This window comes from Cervus elaphus, chromosome 27 (genome assembly GCF_910594005.1).
Source record: "Cervus elaphus chromosome 27, mCerEla1.1, whole genome shotgun sequence".
Taxonomy (NCBI): Eukaryota; Metazoa; Chordata; class Mammalia; order Artiodactyla; family Cervidae; genus Cervus; species Cervus elaphus.
Genome location: NC_057841.1, coordinates 64,421,755 through 64,448,038, shown reverse-complemented (window position 1 = coordinate 64,448,038; position 26,284 = coordinate 64,421,755). Strand labels below are relative to the sequence as shown.

General features: G+C 39.1%; 1 protein-coding gene across 7 annotated transcripts in view; it reads left to right on the top strand.

Annotated features, from left to right (window-relative positions):
• LOC122684963 (telomere repeats-binding bouquet formation protein 2) overlaps window positions 1–26,284 on the top strand; it is a 101,320-nt gene that overhangs the window by 51,906 nt on the left and 23,130 nt on the right. For 2 of the 7 annotated variants that reach the window (XM_043889533.1, XM_043889543.1), the window contains one exon: window positions 13,607–14,254. The exons of 3 other annotated variants lie outside the window; for them this stretch is intronic. In XM_043889533.1, the coding sequence (XP_043745468.1) occupies window positions 13,607–13,722 (116 nt within the window). In that variant the 3' untranslated portion in view covers window positions 13,723–14,254. Of the gene's footprint in view, window positions 1–9,089; window positions 9,893–13,606; window positions 14,255–26,284 lie in introns of those variants that run through there. 2 more of the 7 variants (XM_043889538.1, XM_043889544.1) reach the window with 1 other exon arrangement.

Here is a 26,284-nt window from a genome sequence, read left to right as displayed (position 1 = left end):
TTATTACCAAAATAAAAATTGCTTGTAACTCTAAAAGATATTTCTGTCTGCAGTTATACAGTTGTATATAGGTTAACAAATAGCAAATCGTTCATTTGGGAATTCTGTAACCTTATTGTGAAATGTTCTCTCGTAGTAAGAACTTCAGACAAGAATTGCTCTAACAGACCCAGTTGTAATACAGACTCAGTTATATCACTTATTTGAAAGTATATTATTCATTTCCATAGAGTTGTTGCAGAAATTTTTAAAACTAAGTTGGTAGTGGACCTTAATTAAAATATTGCATATAATTTGGCCTAGCAATTATTCTACAGGGAAATTATTTCTTAGAGTAAAAAGCACCTTTCATTGGGAATGTAGTTTAACAAACGATGTTGCACAATGATATTAATAAATATTAGGCATCATTTATGTGCATATCAGAGTAAATAATAATATGATTTGTTGAATTTATAAAACAAAAGATATCATTAAAATATTTACATGTATAAGATGAGACTGGAAAAAACTGATGGGGATATTCACAAGTCATGGTTTTTTAATATATTTTCCTAGAGATGATAGTGGGGATAGGAAAGTTAGGGGGAAAGGGAAAGGATTTAAATTTTTGTAAAGGTAAGTTATCTGCTATAAAAGCACAAGTGTTTTCCACCTCAGACCTTACATATATACTCATATTAGAAATGATCAATATAAAAATGATCATCATTGTTAATTATGGAAACCACAGAGTAAATTGTTCTATTTTTTCCCTTTTTTTTGAGATTGTTCAGTGTATTATAATAAGTTTTGCTATTCAGGTAATCAAAACAACAAACAATAAATTTGGACACGGAAAATTGTAATGATTAGTTGTGTGTTCTATTTCTAGAGTTATATAAGTTTCAAAATTCCATGTTTATATAATAATCCCTCATATAGACAGGCAACAGTTCATTGCAGAAATATGACCTGTCACCAGTACTCAACGTTAAAAAATATGATGAAGCTTGAACCTGCTTTTTAAGTTTATTCCCACAAAAGTATATGTAAGTTCTGTTCACATTTATGTGGAGCTGGCTACTTCCACGTGGATAGGGGACTGTCAAGAGTCATCTCCAACACCACAGTTCAAAAGCATCAATTCTTTGGCACTCAGCTCTCTTTATAGTCCAACTCTCACATCCATACATGACCACTGGAAAAACCGTAGCTATATCTTAAATGTTTTCTCTTCATGCTCTCACATCTCCTAATGGGTCTAGTTCTTCAGGGAAGGTCAGCCTCTTCTCTACAACTCAGAGAAGTGGACCTCCCATGGGTCTGGGTAGCTCTCTCTGTCCTAGCAAGCCCACATGGACATTCTGGTCCCTCAGTTAGATCTGAAGAAGAGGAGCTGGTTTGGAGAAACCTTTCCCAGAAATCTCTTCACATACTTAATCAGATATTGACAAAGTGGTGGTTTAATTTTAGCTTTTCTCTTAATGCTCAGTGTAAAGCTGCCTTAGGTACTTTTCCAGGAGTGGAGGGTGACTGACAGAACGGGATTTGAGCACTCCTGCCTCGGTCCTTGTCCATGGTACCTTCCCATATCAACATTACCCTCCCTTCATGCCTAAGCACCCCAATTAACAATGACTACATCCCAGCTGACCCAGGGGTTCTTTAGTTGTCTACCTCCCTGAACCTCTTCAGAGAAATACTAAATGAAGTGAAGTGAAAGTCTCTCAGTCGGGTCTGACTGTTTGCAACCCCATGGACTATATGGTCCATGGGCTTCTCCAGGCCAGAATACTGGAGTGGGTAGCTATTCCCTCCTCCAAGGGATCTTCCCAACCCAGGAATCGAACCCAGGTCTCCCGCGTTGCAGGCAGATTCTTTACCGTCTGAGCCACAAGGGAAACCCAAAGAGAAATACCAAAGAGACTCTAAAATGATACAACAGAGCTCTAAATCCCAGCCTTGTTTGGAGGCATGCATGCTAAGTTACTGGAGTCATGTCCGACTCTTCACAACCCTATGAACTGTAGCCCACTAGGCTTTTCTGTCCATGGGATTCTCCAGGCAGGAATACTGGAGTGGGTTGCCACGCCCTCCACTAGGGGATCTTCCCGACCTAGGGATTAAACCTGTGTCTCTTAAGTATCCTGCATTGACAGGGGGGTTCTTTACCACTAACACCCCCTGGGAAACCCTAGTTTGGAGGGGCCTTTGCATAAAGATACAACCATTCAATTCTCCCTATACCTCCTCCCCTCAGTTTCCAGAGGTTACTGTGGCTCATGGTCAAGGGCAGTGACCTTTATCCTGACCTCCGAAGCAACCTCACAAGACATAGATTTGCCCCTGAAAAGATAATAACGCCCTTCTTTCCCTAAAAAAAAAAAAAAAAAAAAGAATTCTCTCTAAAATTGGCGGTGAGGGTCTGGCAGAAGGAGTATGGGCTTTGGGGACTGGAAGATTAGTGTTAGCATCCCAGCTCTGGTCCATGTGCTTGAGGGGAGCACCCAAGCTCCCTGAACCTCATTTCCTCCTGTGATATGTCCTACTGTTGTTGTGAGAATGATATGAAATGCTTTCTGTTAAGAGTTGGCCCAGCATGAATGCTCTGTATTCATTGGGTCTCCCTTCCCTTATTTTATCACCACAACCTTGGTGAAATCTCTTTTCAAGTCCCTTAGGTCTTAAAGCTCTTTTTGGCATGTTTGACATGGTCTGCTTGAAAACAGGCACAAAGCCTTTCCTTTTGATGATTTTCTAAGGAAAAGAACAAAGATATTCTGGTTTTGATTCATAAGAATGAATTTATAGCTTTTATATATGTCCAACACAATTTCATTCTGTCCCACCCCTTTGTATGTTTTGTATGTATGTTGGCCCTCTTCACATAGTTAATATCAGTCCACATGCACTGGTCCACCCCATTAGCCTGTGGGCTCCTGGGGAACTGGCACGTGTCCAAGTTGTTAGGATGGAAAAGAACTGTTTTTCACCCTTGTAGCATCTTCTGGCTGGTCTAAGAATTAAATTGACATGAGACAGATTAACAGGAGAAAATTGAATTTAATTTCTTGGGTACGAGAATCCCACATGTGTGAGAGGTTCAGAGAAAAGTAAAACCAGGTAAAAATGCCATCCTGAGCTAAGGAATGGGATAGGGACTTGGGGCTTTCAAGGACAGGAGGGTCAGTCACAGGGCGGCAAGAAGAAGAGCACGTGTTTGGTAATTAAGTGTTTGCCCTGCCTTACAGACAGCAACTTAGATCAAATTTATCCCTGAAAAGAACTCTTTTCCTGGGAAAAATCTCCAGTTTAAATTCTTCTAGGTTAGTTAAGGGAGGGGAAGTAGCTTCTCTTGAGTCCAGAGGGTCTCAATGGCCACTTGTCAAGGTGGCACATCTTGGGAAGGCCTGTTCTGAACCCCCACAAAGTCACCTTCACATTCTCAAGTTCTGGCACAAGGCCTGACTCAGAACAGAAGGTTGTGCAAGTTTGCTGAGGGAATGAGGGAATGCCTGGAACGTAGCTACAGCTATGTGACCTGGAAAGATTTTGTTCACGTCTTCCCTGGCTGACAGTTGGCTGCCTTGAATTTTATGCTGCATTTAGACATTTCTTTTGCCTGGGTTTTCCAGGAAGAAATAACATCAGTTGTAAGAAATGAATAGGTGGGAGGGGGGATCAGGATTGGGAATACATGTAAATCCATGGCTGATTCATATCAATGTATGACAAAACCCACTGGAAAAAAAAAAATAATAATAAAAAAAAATAAATTAAAAAAAAAAAAAGAAATGAATATATTCAATTTATTTGCCAGTTCCTTGGAGGAAAACACTCATCCACGATCAATTCTGTTGATTTGATCAGATCAGATCTTCCTTATTTAGAGGGCAAAGGCTACAGTAAATCTACCCACCCCACTCCCCTCCCTATTGCTTGCCACATTCAGTTCAGTTCAGTCGCTCAGTTGTGTCCGACTCTCTGCGACCCTGATGCTGGGAAAGATTGAGGGCAGGAGGAGAAGGGGACAACAGAGGATGAGATGGCTGGATGGCATCACTGACTCGATGGACGAGTTTGAGTAGACTCCGGAAGTTGGTGATGGACAGGGAGGCCTGGCGTGCTGCGATTCATGTGGTTGCAAAGAGTCGGACATGACTGAGTGACTGAACTGAACTGAACTGATAGCACTCCAACCACGCCTATGTACCTTATAAACACCATATCCTTTAATCCTGAAAACAAATCTGCAAGATTGTTGTTTGATTTGCCCCCCCCACCCTGATATACTATTATGAAAAGTTCTAAACATGCAGAAAAGTTGAAAGAATTTTTTCATGAATACCCATAGACTCACCACCCAGATTCTACAATGAACATTTTGTCATACTTGCTTATGGACTTCCCTTGTGGCTCAGTTGGTAAAGAATCTGCCTGCAATGCAAGAGACCTGGGTTCGATCCCTGGGTTGGGAAGATCCCCTGGAGAAGGGAATGGCATCCCACTCCAGTATTCTGGCCTGGAGAATTCCATGGACTATTCATGGGGTTGCTTGCTTGCTTTATCACACACTCTCCATCTGTTCATCCTCTATATTTGTCAATCCACCTTATTTTTGGTGCATCTTAAAGTAAGGACAAATATATTTTCAGTCTTTATTTTACAGATTCACAAAGTTTTAGAGAGGTTAAACATTTTGCAAAAGGCAACATGGCAAAGTGGTAGAAATAGCATTTAAATTACCCATCTGCTTACTGCAGAATCCATTGATCTGTCTGCTCTACCATCCTGCATTTGATCAATACTTGTTGAATGACTTAATGAATGATGTCGTTTGTGAAGAGCATCAGTAAATAAATGCTGGTTTACTGGCAAAAGAAAAGTGCTGTGTCCACATTTTGAAGGTTCCCTTTGATAATTAAATAAATATTACTTACTGAACTATGAATTTACATTAGAATTTACATTACTATGGGGAAGGTAGACAATTTAAAAAAACAAATTTAAACATTGGAAAACTTTAGAAAGTGATTATTCTATGAAAGAAGTCAAACAGGATGAGGGTCTCGGTAGGGTCTGCATGCTGAAGCTGACACTGGCTGGGCAGGAGGGAGAGGGGAGCACCCAGGAAAGTGATAGCAACTCTGGGGTGAACCAGATTGTGAGCAGATGCCAGCCTTGAGGGACAGCTGGAGGAAGTGTGCTTTGCCCAACAGGAACAGCAGGTGCAAAGTCACTGAGGTGAGGATGATTTAGGCATGCGTGGGGGAGAGATTTAGGTCATGCTGAGCAGACCAGGGTCAGAACAGATGAGCTTGCAGAGGGTGCGGCTGGCCTCACAGGCTGAGGAAGAAATCTTAAATGTAAAGAAAGTGAAGTCACTCATGCTAAGTCGCTTCAGTCGAGTCCGACTCTTTGTGAGCCCATGGGATGTAGCCTGCCAGGCTCCTCCATCCATGGGATTTTCCAGGCAAGAATACTGGAGTGGGTTGCCATTTCCTTCTCCAGGGGATCTTCCTGACCCAGGGATTGAACCCAGGTCTCCCACATTGCAGGCAGACACTTACCATCTGAGCCACCGGGGAATCTCTGGTGTAAATACAGGTGCAATAGGAAACCGCCAGAGAATTTTCAGAATGGCGAAGTGCCAAGATACATAAAGATTACTCTAATTCACTATGGGAACCAGACTTTAGGAGTCAAGAATCAAAGCAAGGTACCTGTGTAATGGGCAGAATTGTGTCCTCCCAAAATTTACATCTTGAAACCCTAACCCCTAGTACCTCAGAATGTATTTGGATCTTTACAAAGGTAATTAAGTTAAAAGGGGTCATTAGGATGGCCCCTATTTCCATGAGATTGATGTCCATATAAGAAAAGATTGGGTTTCCCTGGTGGCTCAGATGATAAAGAATTTGCTTGCAATGCAGAAGACCGGGATTCAATCCAGGGTCAGGGAGATTCCCATGGAGAAAGGAAAGGCTACCCACTCTAGTATTCTTGCCTGGATAATTCCATGGAGAGAGGAGTGTGGTGGACTACAGTCCATGGGATCGCACAGAGTTGGACAGGACTAAGTGACTAATACTAACTACAAAGAGATTAGGACACAGACACACAGGGACGATTATGTGAAGACACTGGAAGAAGATAGCTATCTACACACTGAGGAGAGAGGATTCAGAAGAAATGAACTTTATTGAAAATTTGATCTTGGACTTCCTGCCTCCATAATTATGAGAAAATAAATTTCTATTGCTACAGACACCCAATTTCTGGTATTTTGTTATGGCAGCCCAGCAAACTAATACAAGTAGTTCATGGCCTATTTGAGCGATGATGGTGTTGCAAAGAGAAGTGGTAAGATTTAGGATCTATTGGAAGCAGAGCCAACAAAATTTGCTGATAGACTGGACATGAAGGAGAGAAGAGTCAAGGTCAGGGGTGACTCTTAGGATCAGGTTTGAGCCATTGGTTGAGTGGAGGTAGGGAAAACTTGAGGAAGAAGTCATTGGGGTGGAAGTCTAGAGTTCTGTTTTGGACAAGCTAGGTTGAGCAATTGAGCAAGCAATGGCATATGAACTCTGTTGAGCCCTCCTGGTAACTACAGAAATAACCGATTCCACTGAGCATCTGATAGGTGCCAAGAACCATGGGAGGAACTTAACGCTAAAAGAGAAGAATACAATGTAGACCTTGTGATCCTAAAAGCCAAGAACTTGTTTTAAATCCTCAACCATGTCCCACAGGATTGAATTTTTCTAGTGGCCAAAGTCAGAAAAAGAAGTCTTGACCAGAGCTTCAAAGATAAAACAAATCTTGGGGGTGTTTTTGGGACCAGGTGTATGTAATGCTTGTCTGAGTAGGAGTCAAGAATGTGACACTGCCTACATAGTCATGTTAAATGATCAGAACTTAACTGAACATGTTTTTGTTAAGATGATTTCATTTGTCTAGGACGCTGCATTCTTAGAACAAAGAAAGTCAGGGACAGAAATGTATTATAAGTTTTCCACCTTCAGACTCAACCCACCCAAGTCAAGTTTCACTAGGTTCTTTAGCCTGTTATTGTATTTTACCTTGTTTTTAATTTGATTTTACTGTAAATTACTTCATATCTGTTTTTTAAATAAGTGGTAATGTTGAGAAGATGTAATCAAAATCCATGGTTTAAATGACAGTAAAAAAGTTGCATTACCCCTGAGATCATGAACAAATGGTGCTTGACACCCATTAGAGTGGTGCCAAGATGATGGAGATGTAGTCCTCTTTTTGTCTTCTTAGGAATGGAGAAGCAGAAATCCATACTGCCTTGGCTTCTTGCTCTAGGCCATAGAAACTTGGCCAACATGTTTTGTCCCAGGTATGGTTCTGGGTCTTGGGCAAGGTCCTAGCCTAGCCCCTGATGGCAATTCTTAGGTTTAAATTTTTTTTGGCTCAATTTTTCTTTAGCTCAATTTTCCCCTTTTTGCTTTCCATGGTAACATTTGTTTTACTTTTCCCAATCTTTTCCAGGATCCTCTTAGTCAGATAATGATGAATATAGAAATTTTGACTCTGACTTTTTTTAACTTAAAGTTGTATTGTGAACATTTTTCAAGTCATAAAAAATTGTTTGACATTATATGCCAATGGTCATTGAATATTTCATCATCTGGACACATACTAATCTAAGCAAGATTATAAATTATTTCTCTTTAAAGATAATGGTGCAATTAGTGATTGCAATGCAAATTTGAATATTTTTGACTCTACTAAACAATGACATTTTTATGGACAAAGCAATATTTCTGGGCCACATATTTTAATTCTGTTCACCATTTGTTCTGTCTATAATTCTTCTCTCCTTCATCCCTTCTCCTATGCTTGATACTCACTACATGCCTGCATGCTAAGTCACTTCAGTCGTGTCTGACTCTTCGTGACTAAGGACCGTAGCCTGCCAGGCTCCTCTGTTCATGGGATTCTCCAAGAAAGAATACTGGAGTGGGTTGCCATTCCTTTCTCCAGGAGATCTTTCCAATCCAGAGATCAAACCCACATCTCTTAGATCTCCTGCACTGGCAGGCAGGTTCTTTATCACTAGTGCCACCTGGGAAGCCCATAATGGATATAGCATTTTTATAGATGTTTTGACTTTATGCTTTGAAATGTGAATACATTTTATGTGAATTATGGTAAATGTCTATGTATTGCATTTATTCATTTTTACTTCAATTGAATTTCAATCATTATATTAATAATTAAATTAATTAGCTAATTCAAATAAAAATAAAAATATAGCTTGGTATTAAATGAAATGAATACAGAAATACTAGTATTTTCATTGCATACCAGTATTGAGATCATTAGTTGCATGGAGTATCTTTGCAAATAAATCTTTCCACAAGATTATAGAATTCGATGCCCCAGTATAGGGGGTCATGTGAAAAATTCTCCCACAGCTCAGGGCTGTGATTCTGAATAATTTGCAGCCATCCTTCCACCAGACTGTCAGAGCTGTGTCAGCCTTAACATTTCCTTCTTTTCCAAAGTTGTCAGGAAGCTCACAACTAAGTTTTGTGTGCAAATGCTACAGACTTTATAGAGGCACTTTTTTCATATTTTTGGGGGTACTTTTCACTAGGTTCTTTATCCTGTTATTGTATTTTACCTTATTTTTAATTTGATTTTACTGTAAATTACTTTGTATCTTTTTTTAAAAAATAAGTGATAATGTTGAGAAGATGCAATCAAAATCAATGGTTCAAATGACAGGAGCCTAGAGTTAAATTATCTTTGGTCAATTGACCAGGTGACGGCAGTGTATTCTCTCCTCTCAGTTTTTGCATTTTCTTACATTAAAAAAAAAAAAAAAAGCCATTGAGCAATAAGCCTGCACCAATATTCCATTGTCAATGAACTTGTCCCCCCTTTCCCCTGGTTGATGTGTAAGATTCTGTTTTGATGTTGATGTTATTTATTAATGATGGAGGACCATGGCAGCCCTCCTTTGCCATAATGTCAAAGATCCCAGGTCCATCTGCAAACTGCTCATAGGCCATAGACTAGCTGAAGAGTTGTTTTAACTGGTCTTGTGAGTTTCTGCTTCTCGTCTTTTTCAGTTACTTCCCGGGTACTTAGCACAGCCTGTGGACTGTCGTCATGATGAAAGGGATGTTGAACTCAGTGGTGGTGCGGTAGTGTAGTCAAGATTGCGATATACATCTATGAGCATTGAAAGGTAGCTATGTTTTGGACATGGCCTGGCACATAACAGGTAATTCAATAAATATTACAGAAGGGAGGAGGGAAGGAGGAGGAAGAAAGGTAGGAAGGAAGGGAGAGGTAGAGAGAGGGAGGAAGAAAAGGGGGGAGGAAATGCCATAAAGTGAGAGAAAGCTCCTTACTCATAAATGATAAGTGGGAAAAGAAAAAAAGTGACCTTGATGTCTTCCTTTGGCCTGTAAAAGTATTATTACTTCTAGAGATTTCTCACATTGCTTGCACACATGGTATACCTAGAAATGTCTCGTAGCTTGAACAAGCAGTGTCCTCTTCCTTATTCACTCTGTACCCAAGCATTGAAAGCAGTCCTAATACTACGCTTCAAAAGAAACAGTGAAAAACTTCCCAGTGATCACATTATCTATGGATGCTGAGAGTCACCCACACAGTCCTTCTCCTCTCTGCCGGGGGCAGAAGAAATCCAGTAGCGGGTTCTTTCTGTTCTCCCAAGCTCTCTGCAGTAGGTGAACACACGACTGGCTGGGATCTGGCCTCTCTCTCTTTTCTGGGATTGTGGCACCTACACCACCTCACACACCTGAGAATCTACAATAACTCTTCTCCCATACGATATGACCTGGACTCTGTGCTCTTCCTGATTCATCATCCTAAACCTGCAATCTCTCCCCACGAAATAAACAACAACAGCAAAAATCCACAGTCTTAGAAGGGGGGAGAAACACGTCTCTTCAACTTTCCTTGAATTTGCCATTTATTTTTCTCATTATTAACCTTCTCACAGAAATCACAGAAAAAATAAGAGAAAAAAAGTAGAGTCTCATACCTGATAAAGTGACTCAAAATATAATCCCTCTGTATTCTTCTGTCCCAACATCCTTCTGTCTAGTGTTTAGTAAACACTGGAACGAAATGTAGCAAAAACAGGGTAAGCAAAATTAAGCCTTGATTCTACCACTTGCAAACTGAATGGACTTGACAAGTTATTTCTCAGAGCTCTCCTTTATTGCTCTGCAAACTGGTGTAACAACGCTACTGCACAGAGCTGTTGGCGGACTCAAGATAATCCATGTGAAGCACCTGGAGCACGCTGGACTTTGAAGTTCTGGAGCTGTTGTTAATGCGCAGACCTCATTCATCTCTACTGAGTCGGAGAGGTGCTCTGCCTCCACCCAGCAAGCAAGCTGAAAGCACTGCAGAGGAAAAATGTGTTGAGAGGGTGCCATTCCCAGAACTAACAAACGTTCACTGGAAAGTCCCTTGGTGCCCATAAGCCATTACAAATCTACCAACCTTGAGTTCGTCTAAGCACGTTTTTAAGCAATTTATATTTTTCAGCTCATAAAACTTACTGGAATAACAAGTTCCACCTGTTAGTCATAGTCCATAAATCTCGCCTTCACTAACAGGACAGCCTTCAGGGAAGGTAATAAGACCCAAGAGAAGGAGTTCAGATACTGTTTTCAAGTGTGGGCTGAAATTGCCATTTTCTATCTGTAAAAGGGATTAGATAGATGGCTAACCTCTTTGATTCTTGGGCTCCTAAATATGAAGCAGGAATAGTAGAACCTAAGTCACACATGGGTCAGCCTCAGAGATTTTAACCCATTCTTGCTTCTTTCAAGAATGCTTTTTCCTGTAGATAGGTATCTACATGGCTTGCTTGTTCATTTCATTAAAGTTTTTGTCCAAAGCACACATATAAGAACTATCCCATGTCTATACCATAAACACCTAAAAAGCAAGACAAACTTATTTTAGACATTGGACAATAAGCAGCAAAGTTACTGAGAGTAGGAAATAGTAAGGATGAGTTTTAGGAAGGCACTGGCTTTCTGCTGAGTTTGAATAAAATTATATGGGCTTTATGAAGGCACTGGCTGTTTGGGGTTAATTTCTGGAACTTTGGAAGAGGCAGGAAAAGCCCACACTAAAACTAAAATCTTGCTAAGTTGAAGAGACTAGGATAAGAACAATAGAAGACAGAGCTCACTGGAATTTGTGGGGAAGAATAACAGAAAGGAGAGTGCTAAGCAGAGAAAATCCTCCCCAAATCTGTATAAGTTTCCCTTTTCTGCCTTTGGATGAACGCTAATTTGTGTATGCACAGAGTTAAATTCTACAGGACTGTGCAAAGAACAGCTGCTGGAGAGCTCTAAATGGAACAATTTCCATAGCTCACACATAGCTGGGAGACATTTGAGTTTCTACGAGCCAGAGCGGAGAGAACATACTGAAAACTGATGACCTTCAGTAGACCCTAGACAATACCCAATAATTGCAGAATATATATTCTTGTCAGGTGCACATGGAAACACTCTTAGATGATATGCTGGGCTATAACAAGACTAAATAAATTTAAAAGGACAGCAATCACATGGATATATGCTCTGACGTAATGAAACTAAAGTATAAATCAGTAACAAAAAGATATCTGAAAATCCTAATATTTGTAGATTAAGCAACAAACATGTAAATATTCCAAGAGGCAAAGAATAAATCATAAAAGAAATTAGAAAAATTTAATGGAATGAAATAAAAGTAAAACATAAGAAAAATTGTGGGATGCAGCTGAATCAATGCTTAGAGAGAAATGTATGCCTATATATTCTTATAGTTTTTAAAAAGAGAAAGGCCTAAAATCAATTATCTAAAATTTCACCTTAAGAACAATGAGGGAAAAAAAGAGCAAATTAAACCCAAAGTAAGGAGTAGAAAGAAAATAATAAAAGTGAAAGTGGAAATCAATGAGATGGAGAATGAGAACACAGCAGAAATTTTAAATAAAAGCAATAAACCTGAATGAATTGACTCTTGGAAAATATAGTTAAAAAAAAAAAACAGGGTTTATCTCAGGAATGTAAGATTGGTTTATCACTAGAAGATCAGGCAATATAATTCACAGTATTGAGAGACAAAAAAAAAAACCAATGCAAGTATTTTTTTGAGCTAGAGAAAGTATTTGAGAAAATATGACATCTGTCTCTCAGAACACTAGAATCAAAAGGAAACGTCTTTAACATGTCAGGGTAATCTGCAGCAAATAAATGAACAAACGAAACCCTTCAGTGATATGAGACTGAGTGCTTTTCTCAAGACTGGGATAATCTCATCAATTCTATTTAACAATCTATTGAAGAGTCTAGTAAATACAGTAAGATAATAAAAAGAAATGAAAGAAATACAGACTGAAAAGGAAGAAGTAAAACTTTTTATTATCAGATGATATTATTACATACATAGAAAATCATAACAAATACTCAAAAAAATTTCCAGAATTAGCAAATTTAGGAAACAATGTAATCAGTAAAACCCAATTGCAATTATATTTAATAATAACAAACAATTTATAAATAAAATTTAAAATGCCATATGTGATAATATCAACAACACAAATACTTAGGGATAAATTTAACAAAATATGTGTAAGACCAGGATACAGAGAACTATAAAACACTTTTGAGAGTAATTAAAGAATTCCTAAGTAAATAGAGAGATAATTCATGTTTACAGACTAGAAGATTCAATATTTTTATTTTATTTATTTTTTTAACCGTCCCTAGTGGTACGCACTTTATTTATTAGAAGTTCAGCTTTCTTTAAGTGCAAAAAAATGCCCTTGAAGTAAGAAGATTCAATATTTTTAAAATGTCAGTTATCCCCAAACTGACCAGAAAGTCAATGTAATTCCATTCAAAATCTCAGCAATTTTTTTTAAGAAATTAATATGATTTTAAAATGTATGTGAATGCAATATACCCAGAATATCCAGAGGAAATCTGACACAGAACAACATTATACAGCTAATTTCAAGACTTGCCACAAAATTAGCAACTTTCTCTGTAAAAGGCCAGAGAGTAAATATTTAAGGCTTTGTGTACCATATACAACTCTTTAAAGATATAAAAGCCATTTTTAGCCCATAGGCTGTACGAAACAAAATATAGACTGGATTAAACTTAGAGACTATAATTGGCTATATGACGAAACAGTGTGGAAATGATGTAAGGATAGATACACATGTCAGTGGAACATAACAGAGCCTGGAAATAGACCCACACATATATGGTTGACTGATTTTTGGAAACAGAGCCCAGGTAACACGATGAGAAAGACATTCAGCTGCACTGTCCAAGAAGACAGGGTTGGAGCTGGAGATATAATTTAGAGGCAGGAGTCTACATCTTCTGGTTTTATAAGCCTTCAGCAAGAGGAATAATCAATCATCTTTCAGTCAAGCATTCAACCTTCTTTACTGTCTCTAAATCCCTTATTGGTTGCTTGGTTGTTTACTGCTATTCAATGCTAAAAACAGAAACACAGAAAAGTAACCATAACATGGTTTTACAACTTCTGAGAACACGCTTAATGAAATCCTAATTTCTACCCTGCCAAGAAACCTGCTGCCCTTTCTCAGTGTTTAAGAAGGCTCCTTTACAACTGGACCACTCCACATCTTCATCCACTCCACTAAGTCACACATCCCCAACCCTGTCTTCTCTGGCAGCATAGCCGAATCTCGTCCACAAGCCAAGATTTCACGAACAAAGACCTGTTCACTCTCTGGAAGGAAAAAAGAAGCCCAGGTCTCAAAGACACAAAGTCCTACTAAAAAGTAGAAGGAAACATGGGTTTTCCCCAGTGACGAGACTGCTTCCAAGAAAATAAGACCTAGTTAATTTTTGTGTGTTACTTTATTGATTTTTCAGAAAATCAATTGCCTTATTGTCAGAATAAATAAGAAAATAAAAACAACTCATAATCTCACCACTTGAAAATTAATGAATTAATATATTTGTTATACACAGAACTAGAACTAATAGGTGAAGCAGAAATTGAAAGAAAAAAAATAACAACACATAATATGCCAACACATAAATGGGTAAAAGATGTGACAGCTAATTCACAAAAGAGGAGCTAAAAATTGATAAACAGCTTTACTCTTTCTGAAAGTCTCAAATGGGATTCTCTGGTGCCTCAGACGGTAAAGCGTCTACCCGCAATGCGGGAGACCCGGGTTCAATCCCTGGGTTGGGAAGATTCCCTGGAGAATGAAATGGAAACCCACTCCAGTATTCTTGCCTAGAAAATTCCATGGATGGAGGAGTCTGGTGGGCTACAGTCCATGGGGTCGCAAAGAATTGGACATGACCAACCTAGATAGCATATTAAAAGCAGAGACATTGCTTTGCCAACAAAGGTCTGTCTAGTCAAGGCTATGGTTTTTCCAATGGTCATGTATGGATGTGAGAGTTGGACTGTGAAGAAAACTGAATGCCGAAAAATTGATGCTTTTGAACTGTGGTGCTGGAGAAGACTCTTGAGAGTCCCTTGGACTTCAAGGAGATCCAATCAGTCCATCGAAGGAGATCAGTCCTGGGTGTTCATTGGAAGGACTGATGCTAAAGCTGAAACTCCGATACTTTGGCCACCTCATGCGAAGAGGAAAAGACCCTGATGCTGGGAGGTATTGGGGGCAGGAGGAGAAGGGGACAACAGAGGATGAGATGGCTGGATGGCATCACTGACTCGATGGACATGAGTTTGAGTAAACTCTGTGAGTTGGTGATGGACAGGGAGGCCTGGCGTGCTGCCATTCATGGGGTCACAGAGTCAGACACGACTGAGCGACTGAACTGAACTGAACTGAACTGATATTTCACCTATTAAGTTAGTGGCAAACAAAAATACTGGCAATACAAATACAGTTGCAGACTCCAACATTTCTCTCAACAACTGATGAAACAATTAAACAGAAAACAGCAAGGATATAGAAAAGCTATCAAAACAAAGGTACCATAAACCCTTTGTTCTAAGGCTTATTCTGCATGCTAGGTCACAGTGACTGTAGACCTAGAGGAACACCCTGGAATTAAGTCTTGAAAGCCCAGTAACTCAGTATGAGTTTCACACACACAAGATCCTCCTAAAGTATACATGCTTACTTCAAAACAGATATTGATAATAGAAAAACTACAATAAGGTCCTGATGCTAGAATGTTCCTAATCATGTTGAACTGTTTTTATGAGATTATTTATTTTTGTATATGATAAACTACTTATATATTACTTATTATGGTAAAATAAAATAGGGAAAAATTAAAACTGACCTATAAGAGTGTTAAGGACTTAACAGAGGGACATACAATATACAAATTAACCATAAAGCAAGTAACCAGGAAAAGACTGTTAATATTACATTTATACAGATTAAATGTCCTTAATTTACCATTTGTCTTTCATTTTAAAGATTATTTGCTCCCAATTGTATGATTCTAGTGTTAAAAGTCTAACTTGAATTACTTTGCAGTAATTTATTTGACAGATCTCTACTGTGTAAATGCGTAATATAATGAGAAAAGAGATCTCTCTTTTTTAATGAAAATGTTAATGTATTAATACCCTGTATGGATGATGTTTGACATTTAGTGTTTACCCAAATATGTTAATATGTTTTTGAATATACATATGACTGGAGATGCATGTTCTACATTCTGTGGGATGATCATCTACTTCAACATAGACTATCCTTTTTATGGTGATTTTGTTGCCAATTTTTCAATAGGGAGTTTAGTGAGGCTTGCACAATATAGAGATTTTTAGTTACAAATCATATCATCTAGTATGTCACACTTACATTTTTATGTTTCAATACATTTAATTACTTTTTAAATAATCCTTTGCAATGACTCAGCATATAGCAATCAATTTACATGGAAAATAAACTGAAATAAACTTAAATGGATTTCTATTAGTTCAAAGTACTTATTGAAGAGCAAATAGTACATTTTGCTTGCTTAGACTGACCTACAGAGTATTATGTGTTGACAATTACTGGATTCAATATTCTTTGTAATTTATTCTTACAAAATTTCAGCCTAAAATTGTAAAATGTTGTATGTCAATTTAATAAAGCTACTTTTTGCTGCAACACTACTTTTACACAGTCCTTTACACCAATTTAAATCCTTTCTTGTTCTAATTTTAATTAATACATAATTTAATTTGTTAATTTGTTTGGCTCTTCATTTATATACTGTTGTTTGTCTTTTCTGAGTTTCTAGGCTGAGTTCAATATTCTCCAGAATTAGGTGACTGCTCAAAGAACAAGAAGATAAGGCTCTTTTCCAGGTGTTGGAGATATGGCAGTGAATAAAGCAGAAAAAAAAAAAAAAATCCCTGCCCTTATGGAGCTTGCATCCTTACTGGGGGAAGACAAAATAAATAGAATAAAATTTAAATACCTTTAAGTTAAATGAAAATATGTGCTGAGAATAAGAATAAATCAAGGAAAGAGCATAAAATGTATGGCAGAAGGTGGGTGTTGTGTCCCGAGATAGAGTGACAGGCATGGTGACTAATGAGAATGTCTTAGTAAGCTCAGGTTACTATAATCAAATAGCACAGACCGGAGAACTAAACAGTAGACATTTATCTCTCAAAATTCAGTAGGCTGGGAAGTCAAAGATCAAAGTAGCACCTGATTCCGCTTCTGGTGAGAGCTTGTTTTGTGTCTTGTAGACAGCTGCCTTCTTGCTGTCCTCACGTGCCCTCACATGTTGGAAAGAGAGTGCGCTCTGGTTTCTCTTCTGAAAGATCCTATAATTCTGTAAGCTTAGGACTTCACCCTTATGACCTTATTTAACCTTATTACTTCTGAACATGCTCAGCCTCCACATACAGTTACACTGGGGTTTAGGGAAACACAAGTCCATAGCAGGGAGTTACAAATTTCTTCTATTTTAAAACATTCCTTTTTATATCTAAAAATTAGGCTTGCTAGAATTTTATAAGTTAGGTTGCCTAAAACGTTCATTTGGGTTTTTCTGTAAGATGTTGTAAAAAACCCATGTGAACTTTTTGACTGACCCAATGTTTAACATAATGCTTTTGCATGAAAAACATGATAAATAATTGTGAACTGTCTGGCTAAAGTATTTTAATGCTAGAGACTGTAGATGAGCATAGATATTACCAGCCATATCTGGCTACTGAGATGAGATTCTGGCTATGAAACATAGTGAAGTGTTCAGGAATGGGTTTGCAATATACCAATGGCTATTCAAAAGCTGAGACATTATATTCTGGTGATGGTTTCTAAGGATTAGCCATCCTGTTATAAAGATAGAATTGAATTAGTTAGCTTTCCTTTAACTATCATATTGTTTTAAAGAAAATAACAGCGGAGATGTGCTTAATTCTACCAGCAGTCACAGAGACAGACGCAGAACAGAGTCCTGATGCCAACTGCAGTGAGAGCTTTCCACATTTTTGTTTGTTTTTTGTTTACTAAGAAGAAAAGAATAGTAGGTTACTGCACGAATGAGCTAAGTGCTGTGAAATGATGGCTCTCAGGGTGCTCATTATGTAAAAACCCTCACTCATTTTCTACTGATTCCAGGCTAGAAAGGTCATTTTGGTCAAGCTTATTTCCTTTCTGTCCTTAATAATAAAGACCATTCTCTCCACTAAGTATAGAAAGCTTTTCAGTACTTTTTTCCCAATTTGGTACCATGTGTTTTTATGGCCACATTTAGAAATTGGCTAATAAATAAGTCTAGTGAGAATTTATACTTAACAAGAACAATTGTTGCATTAAAAAATAAAATGATTCAATTAAAAAAATCTGGAATTGTGTCTTTATCTCCTTTGCTACTAGAGCTGCCTTTTTCCCCTTCTTGGTTTTGAAGCAGTTTATGGCCTTGTGAGGGCAGAAAAGTGAGGAGAGGCAGATTATTTTAGACTAGAGTATGTTTTCCTCAACTTCCATATTTAACACCCCTATTTCCACACTTCCTTTCACCTTGATTTATATCCTACAGAGTTCTCAAGCTTACCTGCTCCCTGTTTTCTTAAATTTGTGTTAATAGTAAGAGATCTATTGCTTAAATAAAGGTGCCTTTCCTCAGGCTAATGAAGCCTGAGCCAGTGTGGGGAAGGGAGGGCAGTGAATGCACTGCCTGGCCACTGGAAGGCTTTGGGGGAGGAGGAAGAACTGAGGGTAAAGGCAGGTAGTGAGTAGATGAGAGAAAGTTGGCTAGCATGACTAACCCTATGATTTTAGGAATTTCTAGCTGTCTTCTGAGTCCAAACATATACTCCATTATTCTTTTTTTTAATTAGTTAATTTATTTTAGTTGGAGGCTAATTATTTTGCAATATTATTCTTTTAAGAGGCCTGAGATTCTCAGCGTTAACCACTTTGTTGCTGTTCAGTCGCTCAGTCATGTCTGACTCTCTGCGGCCCCATGGTCTGCAGCACTTATTTAGGGTGGAGTAAATACGATAAGAAAGGAAGGATGCATGTAAGCCCTGCAATGCATTGTGTTAGTCTTGGAAAGAGCTAATTCATTCGATAAGCTTATGACACTGTTGGGCTTCTCTGGTGGCTCAGACGGGAAAGAATCTGTCTGCAGTGCAGGAGACCTGTGTTCAATCCCTGGGTCCGGAAGATCTCCCGGAGAAGGGAATGGCAGCTCACTCCAGTGTTCTTGCCTGGAGAATCCCATGGACAGAGGAGACTGGCAGGCTATGGTCCATAGGGTCGCAGAGGGTCGGACAGGACTGAGCGACTAACACACATACATGATATCGTCATCAAGGGCCAGAGAAAACAAAGCACAGAATAAACTTTGATGAAGATTGGTTGCTTCATGGTGTCTGACTCTGTGCAACACTATGGACTGTGGCCTGCCAGGATTCTCTGTCCATGGGAATCTCCAGGCAAGAATACCAGAGTGGATTGACATGCCTTCCTCCAGGGGATATTCCCAACCCAGGGATGGAACCTGTGTCTCTTACATCTCCTGCACTGGCAGGCAGGTTCTTGACCACTAGCACCACCTGGAAGATTGGTTAGAACTCTCTTTTGGAGTTCCCCCCCTGCTGAGGGCAGGGATGAGAATGGTGATGTGATTTGGGGATACAGGCTGAGCAACATGCCTTAAGCATGCGTGGATGTCCAGGGCCCTCTCCTCATCACCCCACTCTAAAGACACAGACATGGTGGAACTAACTGGTGTTCATGAAGTCAAACACAGTTCTTCCCATATATCATCTTTTCTTGGAGCTTGGACCCGGGCCTTTCACTTTTGCTCTGGAATTAAAATTTAACAGTAGAAGTGTAACTGCCAAAAACAGAATTGACATACAATTTTTATCTTGTATGAACCTAGTTCTTCAATTGCTCTTTCCACTCTGCCAATGAAAAGATTGAAGTAGTGTGAGTCTCACCAGAGTAGAGGCTTATTCAATTAAAACCAAGAAAATGATGATGCCAGGTCTCTCCTCAACCTTGGTTGAAATGTGATCCTTATAATGTCTGCACAAGAATCACTACGGGTATTTTCTGCATACGTAGATTTAAGCACTCTACCCCAAACCTAGAGGATCAGAATTTCTTTGGGGTTAACTTAGAATAAGAGTTTTTAAACAGTCATTCACTTTCATTTTATATACTACAGTTTGGAATCACAGTCACAAAGGCTTTCTTTAGTCTAGTATTTGAAAAAAGCCCTGTACTCTAAGACTTGGCACATATGTGTTCACTTGCTTTATTTGGGCTTGTGCAATGGTCAGAGTGTTGTGGGTGTATGCTGGATCTACAGTGCTATTCTTCAGCAACCAGGACTGAGTGTAACACGGCAAAGCGCCATGTCAAATTCACCATAACTTTGGATCAGTATGGGTTTGTCTGAGTCAGAAAGGATCTGAAACATATTATCCCTATTCAGTTCCTCCTGGGTGAATTTCCTAAGATTGGAAATTTGTATTTAGTCCCTTTCATCATGGAAAATTTCAGTCTCCTCCTTCTTTCACAAATTTATACTGTTTCCGAAAGATACTCATGTGGTCATAGAAGAAAACAGTCTCATACTCCAAGTTGCTCCTCACACATTTCCTTTAGAAACACTTCATAAAGAGAGATTTCTCTTCAAGCCTAAGGCTCCTTGGGTAACTATTTTCTTTCAGCCCCTTCATTGAAATTTCCTGTGAAATGCTACCAGAGTGAACTGTAGTTAAAATCTCTCATTCTTCACGTACGGAGCTGTAATAAAGTGATGGTGGCAGTAATTATATTACTCAGCTATTTTTAGTTTGGGAATGGGGCTGATATAAACCATCATAACTACAGAGAAAATGATATTCAGTTATGAATCACTACCAGATGTGTGAATTTATATCTTCAGGTTTAATTTTTCTATAATATTCCTAATGCAGTATATTCCTTATCCACTTTTTAAACTGATTTTCTCTCTATGGGTAATGGATTTAATTGCATTAAATGTTCAGAAGATCCCAAAATTAATAAAATATGTATTTGTACTCACAAATTTCACAATCCTTTTTTAATTTCTTTTTTTTCAAAAGAAATCATTCATGTGTTCATGTGTTCAAAAAGTATTTGAACATGTATTGCATTCCATGTACCATGCTGGTTGATATGGATACAAGAATGAGTAATATCTTACCTTTAAGATATTAGAAGGGCTTGCCAGGTGGCGCTAAGTAAGTAAGTAAGTGAAGTCGCTCAGTCATGTCCGACCCTTTGTGACCCCATGGACTGTAGCCTACCAGACCCCTCCGTCCATGGAATTTCCCAGGCAAGAGTACTGGAATGGGTTGCCATTTCCTTCTCCAGGGGATCTTCCCAACCCAGGGATCGAACCCGGGTCTCCTGCGTTGCAGGCAAACGCTTTACCATCTGAGCCACCTAACACAGAACAAATTGAGAGGACGCAGGTCAAACACCACTGAGCTCCACTCAGCTCAAATCAGACGAGTCTACTGCCTCCAAAGCTGCTTTCCTAACGTGGGGGTTTCAGCAGCATGAGATAAGATTTGCTGAGCACCAGAGTAATCTTTCAAGACACTGATCAAAAACATGGTCCTATATTTTAAAAGCCCCAGAAGTGGTTTTAAAATGGCAGAAGCACCTCAGCCACTAAAATTAGCAAGATTCTAGTAAAATTACCCACACAAGAAATCTTTTAACAGTTCAGCAACCAGTAAATGGAAAATGTTCCTTAAAATCTGCTATTTCCAATTATTCCAAAGAATCCTTCAACTGTAGTTAAGCTCTATGAAAAATAATTAGTTGTCATAGAGCTTCTGACCACGTTGTGTGTTTCTTAGGAAAGAACACTGGTCTGAGCCAAGCATGGTGACCTTGGACCAGGCACACAGTAGGTGCTTCCAGTTCTGAGGCGGTGGGCTCCTCCTGAGTAGTGTCTGACAATTGGGCAAGTGTCACAAGACTGTACAGCCTGACATAAAAGCGATGCCAACACTCAGCTCTCCTAAAATCAATCCAAGAGATGACTAGTGTTAAAGGCGTACTACAAATACACAGGCCTGAAGCTTCAATAAATTAAAACAGCCCTTGTTAACATATACTGAACACATCAGCAAATACTGTTATATTGAAGTGCATATAGTCAGACAAATATTATATGTTACCACCTTTAATATATTAGAAGGTCTTGCCAGGTGGCACTAGTGGTAAAGAACCCGCCTGCTAATGCAGGAGACATAAGAGACATGGGTTTGATCCTGGGTCAAGAAGATCCCCTGGAGAAGGGCATGGTAACCCACTTCAGTATTCTTGCCTGGAGAATCCCATGGACAGAAGAGCCTGGTGGGTTACAGTCCGTGGGATCATGAAGAGTCTGACATGACTGAAGTGACATTGTGTGCACGCGCGCACACACACACACACACACACACACGAATTAGATATCTCTGGGTAAGACATAAACAGGTTAAAAAAAAAAGAATTATAATCCCACATGCTAAGTACACACAGTTTAAAATGCCATTCAAATATCATCCAGGCTACATTTTATGATCATCTGTTTGTGGTGACAAGATAGCTACACTTACTCAAAACTTGGTTTGAGACTGATGATGGGACATAGGCACCAATACGTTTTGAAAATGTTTGTTGCTTGCATAATCAGCTTTCTGTGGGTAGCAGGGCAAGCCTCCTACCCTGGTAAAAAAATGATTTGAGAGATCAAGGGAAGGAGGTGAGTTTGAGATTTTTATGGGATTTAAGGGGTATGGTTAGGGTGGCGCTATTGGTAAAGAACTTGCCTGCCAATGCAGGAGACAGAAGTGATGCAGGTTCCATCCCTGGGTTGGGAATATCCCCTGGAGAAGGAAATGGCAACCCAATCCAGTATTCTTGTCTGGAGAACTCCATGGACAGAAGAGCCTGGTGGGCTACAGTCCATGGGGTCGCAAAGAGTCAGACACGACTGAGCAACTTTCACTCTCACTTTTTCAGGGAAAATGTTCTTGAACTATCCATAACAAAGGAGGAAACACTCAAGTCTGCTTAGAAGTTTGCCCAGATGTGGGGCAGAGGGGAAATGAGAGGTGTTTGGCTTAAAAACTGTCAGCAGTAGTCACATAATGGAGTCTTAAGTCTTTTTTACAATTCACCCAGTTTACTTTAGATAACTACCCATTCCTTCCTCTAAGGTTTTTATTTATTCCTTCCTCTAAGTATTTTATTATAATTGTTCATTTATATGCTTTTAAGGTAAAGCATCAGCTATATAGTAATCATTGTGTTCCTGGTTCAGTGACTGTTATGTTTAATATGTGTTTGTTGAAGGAATGAAGGAAGTGATAAGTCAATCAAAATTAACACTATCTAAAGATATTAAAAACCTAGGAATCAACTAAGAAAAAGAAGTCCCTTCAAGGGACTCAAAAAGCCCATGTGTTTAGGAAAGAATAAAAATGTCAGTGATTTGAAGTAATTCTGGGGAGATAAATAGAAATTTCTTCATGAAAAGGTTACTTTCTCTATTGAAAAATGTAAGCATGCCAGTTTCTAGTGACAATTACACTGCAGGGTTCTAACCTTGACTGCAGAGAGCTAATCTCTAGTTTCAGGTGGAGTAAGCAGGTATCTGTAAGATGCCGTCTGAGGGGGAATCAGAAGTTTCAATTCTTCAAATACTTTGCCAATTTGTGACAGTTTTCAAAATTTTTACCGATAAAACTCTTCTTTTCCAGTAAAGCATTAATTCCATATGTCATCAATAAAAATACTATAATATGAAAAGCAAAAATTAAGATATTAACTTACTATTACAATATACTATATTTTATTGCCTACCAAAACCTGGGACTGGGGTAAGTGGAACTTACAGGTGGGACATATTGGATCAATAGAAATATCTTTTTGGCAGTCAGTTGTAGTATGTTAAATTATCCATTTCTTCCTAACAAACTAACTCCAAAACATAGTGATTTATCATTTCTGGTAGTTCTGTCTGTCGGCTGGATCTGCTGGGCTCCCCTGGGCTCACTCGTGTTGCTGTGTTCAGTTGCTGAGTTAGCTGAGGGCTGGGCTTCTTCACAAACCTGGAAGTCTTACCATCCAAGACAATGAAGGCAGCAGTCTCAAGGTCTCTTAAGGCTCATGATCGGGAACATAAAAATGTCACTTCCACCACCTTTTTTCCACCACAAGTCCAGCTCAATTTTAAGAGACTGGAGAATGGAGAAACAGACTCCATCTCTGTGTGGGAGGAGCAGCAGAGCCACTTTGCAAAGGAATGTGCACAATGTTCATCGCAGCTCTGTTTATAATAGCCAGGACATGGAAGCAACCTAGATGCCCATCAGCAGATGAATGGATAAGGAAGCTGTGGTACATATACACCGTGGAATATGAATCAGTTCTAATGAGATGGATGAAACTGGAGCCTATTACACAGAGTGAAGTAAGTCAGAAAGAAAAACACCAATACAGTATACTAACACATATATATGGAATTCAGAAAGATGGTAATGATGACCCTATATGCGAGACAGCAAAAGAGACACTGATGTAAAGAACAGTCTTTTGGACTCTGTGGGAGAAGGCGAGTGTGGCATGATTTGAGAGGGTAGCGTTGAAATGTGTATATTATCATATGTGAAGCAGATCGACGGTCCAGGTTCGATGCATGAGACAGGGTGCTCAGGGCTGGTGCACTGGGACGACCCTGAGGGATGAGACGGGGAAGGAGGTGGGAGGCGGGTTCTGGATGGGGAACACAAGTGCACCCGTGGCTGACTCATGTCTATGTTTGGCGAAAACCACTACAATATTGTAAAGTAATTAGCCTCCTATGAAAATTAATTAATGAAAAAACATAAATGTGGGCAGGACTGGGTTGATGAGGGTCCGTAGGCACCTGCAGCTGCACTCTGTGCTGAAAGGGGTACAGGGGGATTTGAAGGGGTCAAAGCTAAAAGTAGAGTCTGACCATTAGGGAGAAACACATCTGTACCCGCCAGGGGTCTCAGGCCACTAACTGCATCAGCAAAAGGCATTCTTCCAGTTTTCATATCAGATGAAGGCAGAGTAAAGGTTGCAGGAAACATAGATCTCGGACACATTTCTTACTGGAAGGCTAAGACTCGGTCATCTAGAAAGGGGTGGGTCCTAAGATGGAGCTGACAAAATGGAGACAGGTTAAGCCATATAAAAGAGTGTCTAAAATGTTTATGAGGTAAAATATAAATGATCAGTTTTGGTTTACCTCCTTCAAAATATTATAGTAATTTAAAGCCTAAAGCAACTCTGTGATATAGAAGGTTTTCCTCAAAGTTGTTCTTCTTAAACTCTGGTTAAGATAACCAAGGATTTGAACATTCTTTTTTGAAAATTCTAGGAATATCCACGTTTTCTTCTCTGTATTTATCTTTATGTGTATCTATGTATTCTAAGGGAAAATAGCTGAATTTATACACAATTTTGCTTTATTTTGTGCTTTCCCCCCTTCAGTGTAGTTAGTTTATGCTTGGGGGTACTTTCTTAAAGTTAAGAAGTTACAGAGCTTAAAAGCATTAGTTTTCAAACCACAGAGACATTCTGAGATAAAAGTTTTAGACTATCATAGAAGATATGATATATTTAAGAATCTCTTCTCCTTTTTCATATAGATATAAAATAAAGATGAGATTGTAAGAAAAATATGACATAATATTACAAAGCTTCCCTCGTAGATCAGTTGGTAAAGAATCTGCCTGCAGTGCAGGAGACCAGGGTTCGATTCCTGGGTCGGGAAGATCTCCTGGAGAAGGGAATGACAACCCACTCCAGAATTCTTGCCTGGAGAATCCCATGGACAGAGGAGCCTGGCAGGCTACAGTCCATGGGATCACAAGAGTCAGACAAGACTTAGCGACTAAACCACCAACCACCAAAGGTTTTGTGAAAACTTTTTATATAATTTTTCCCTATCATATAAAATGCTCAGATCCAATAATATGGGAAATGCTATGTCACCAAATATGTAGATGCCAGTATGCAAGTGGTCCCTATTTTATTAAATTTCCCCAACATCCCAAAGGTCAATGACTATTCAAGATCACTGCAGATGGTGACTGCAGCCATAAAATTAAAAGATTTTTGCTCATTGGAAGAAAAGCTATGACAAACCTAGACAGCATATTAAAAAGCAGAGACATTACTTTGCCAACAAAGGTCCATATAGTCAAAGCTATGGTTTTTCCAGTAGCCATGTGAGTAGTAGATGTGAGAGATGGACCATAAAGAAAGCTGAGCACTGAAGAATTGATGCTCTTGAACTGTGGTGTTGGTGAAGACTCTTGAGAGTGCCTTGGACTGCAAGGAAATCAAACCAGTCAATCCTAAAGGAAACCAGTTCTGAATATTCATTAGAAGGACTGATGCTGAAGCTCCAATACTTTGGCCACCTGATGTGAAGAACTGACTCATTGGAAAAGGCCCTGATGCTGGGAAAGATTGAAGGCAAGAGGAGAAGGGGATGGCAGAGGATGAGATGGTTGAATGGCATCACTGAATCAATGGACACGAGTTTGAGCAAGTTCCAGGAGTTGGTGATGGACAGGGAAGCCTGCTGTCCATGGGTTCATAAAGAATTGGACACGACTGAATGACTGAACTGAACTGAATGACTATGGGAAGACAGCAACATAAAGACATGACTTAAAATCATAAAGAGATGACATATGAGAAGCGATATGTCAAAGCGATATGTCAAAAACACTGTATAGGGTTTTGCTTTTGGCAGAGGAAACTGTC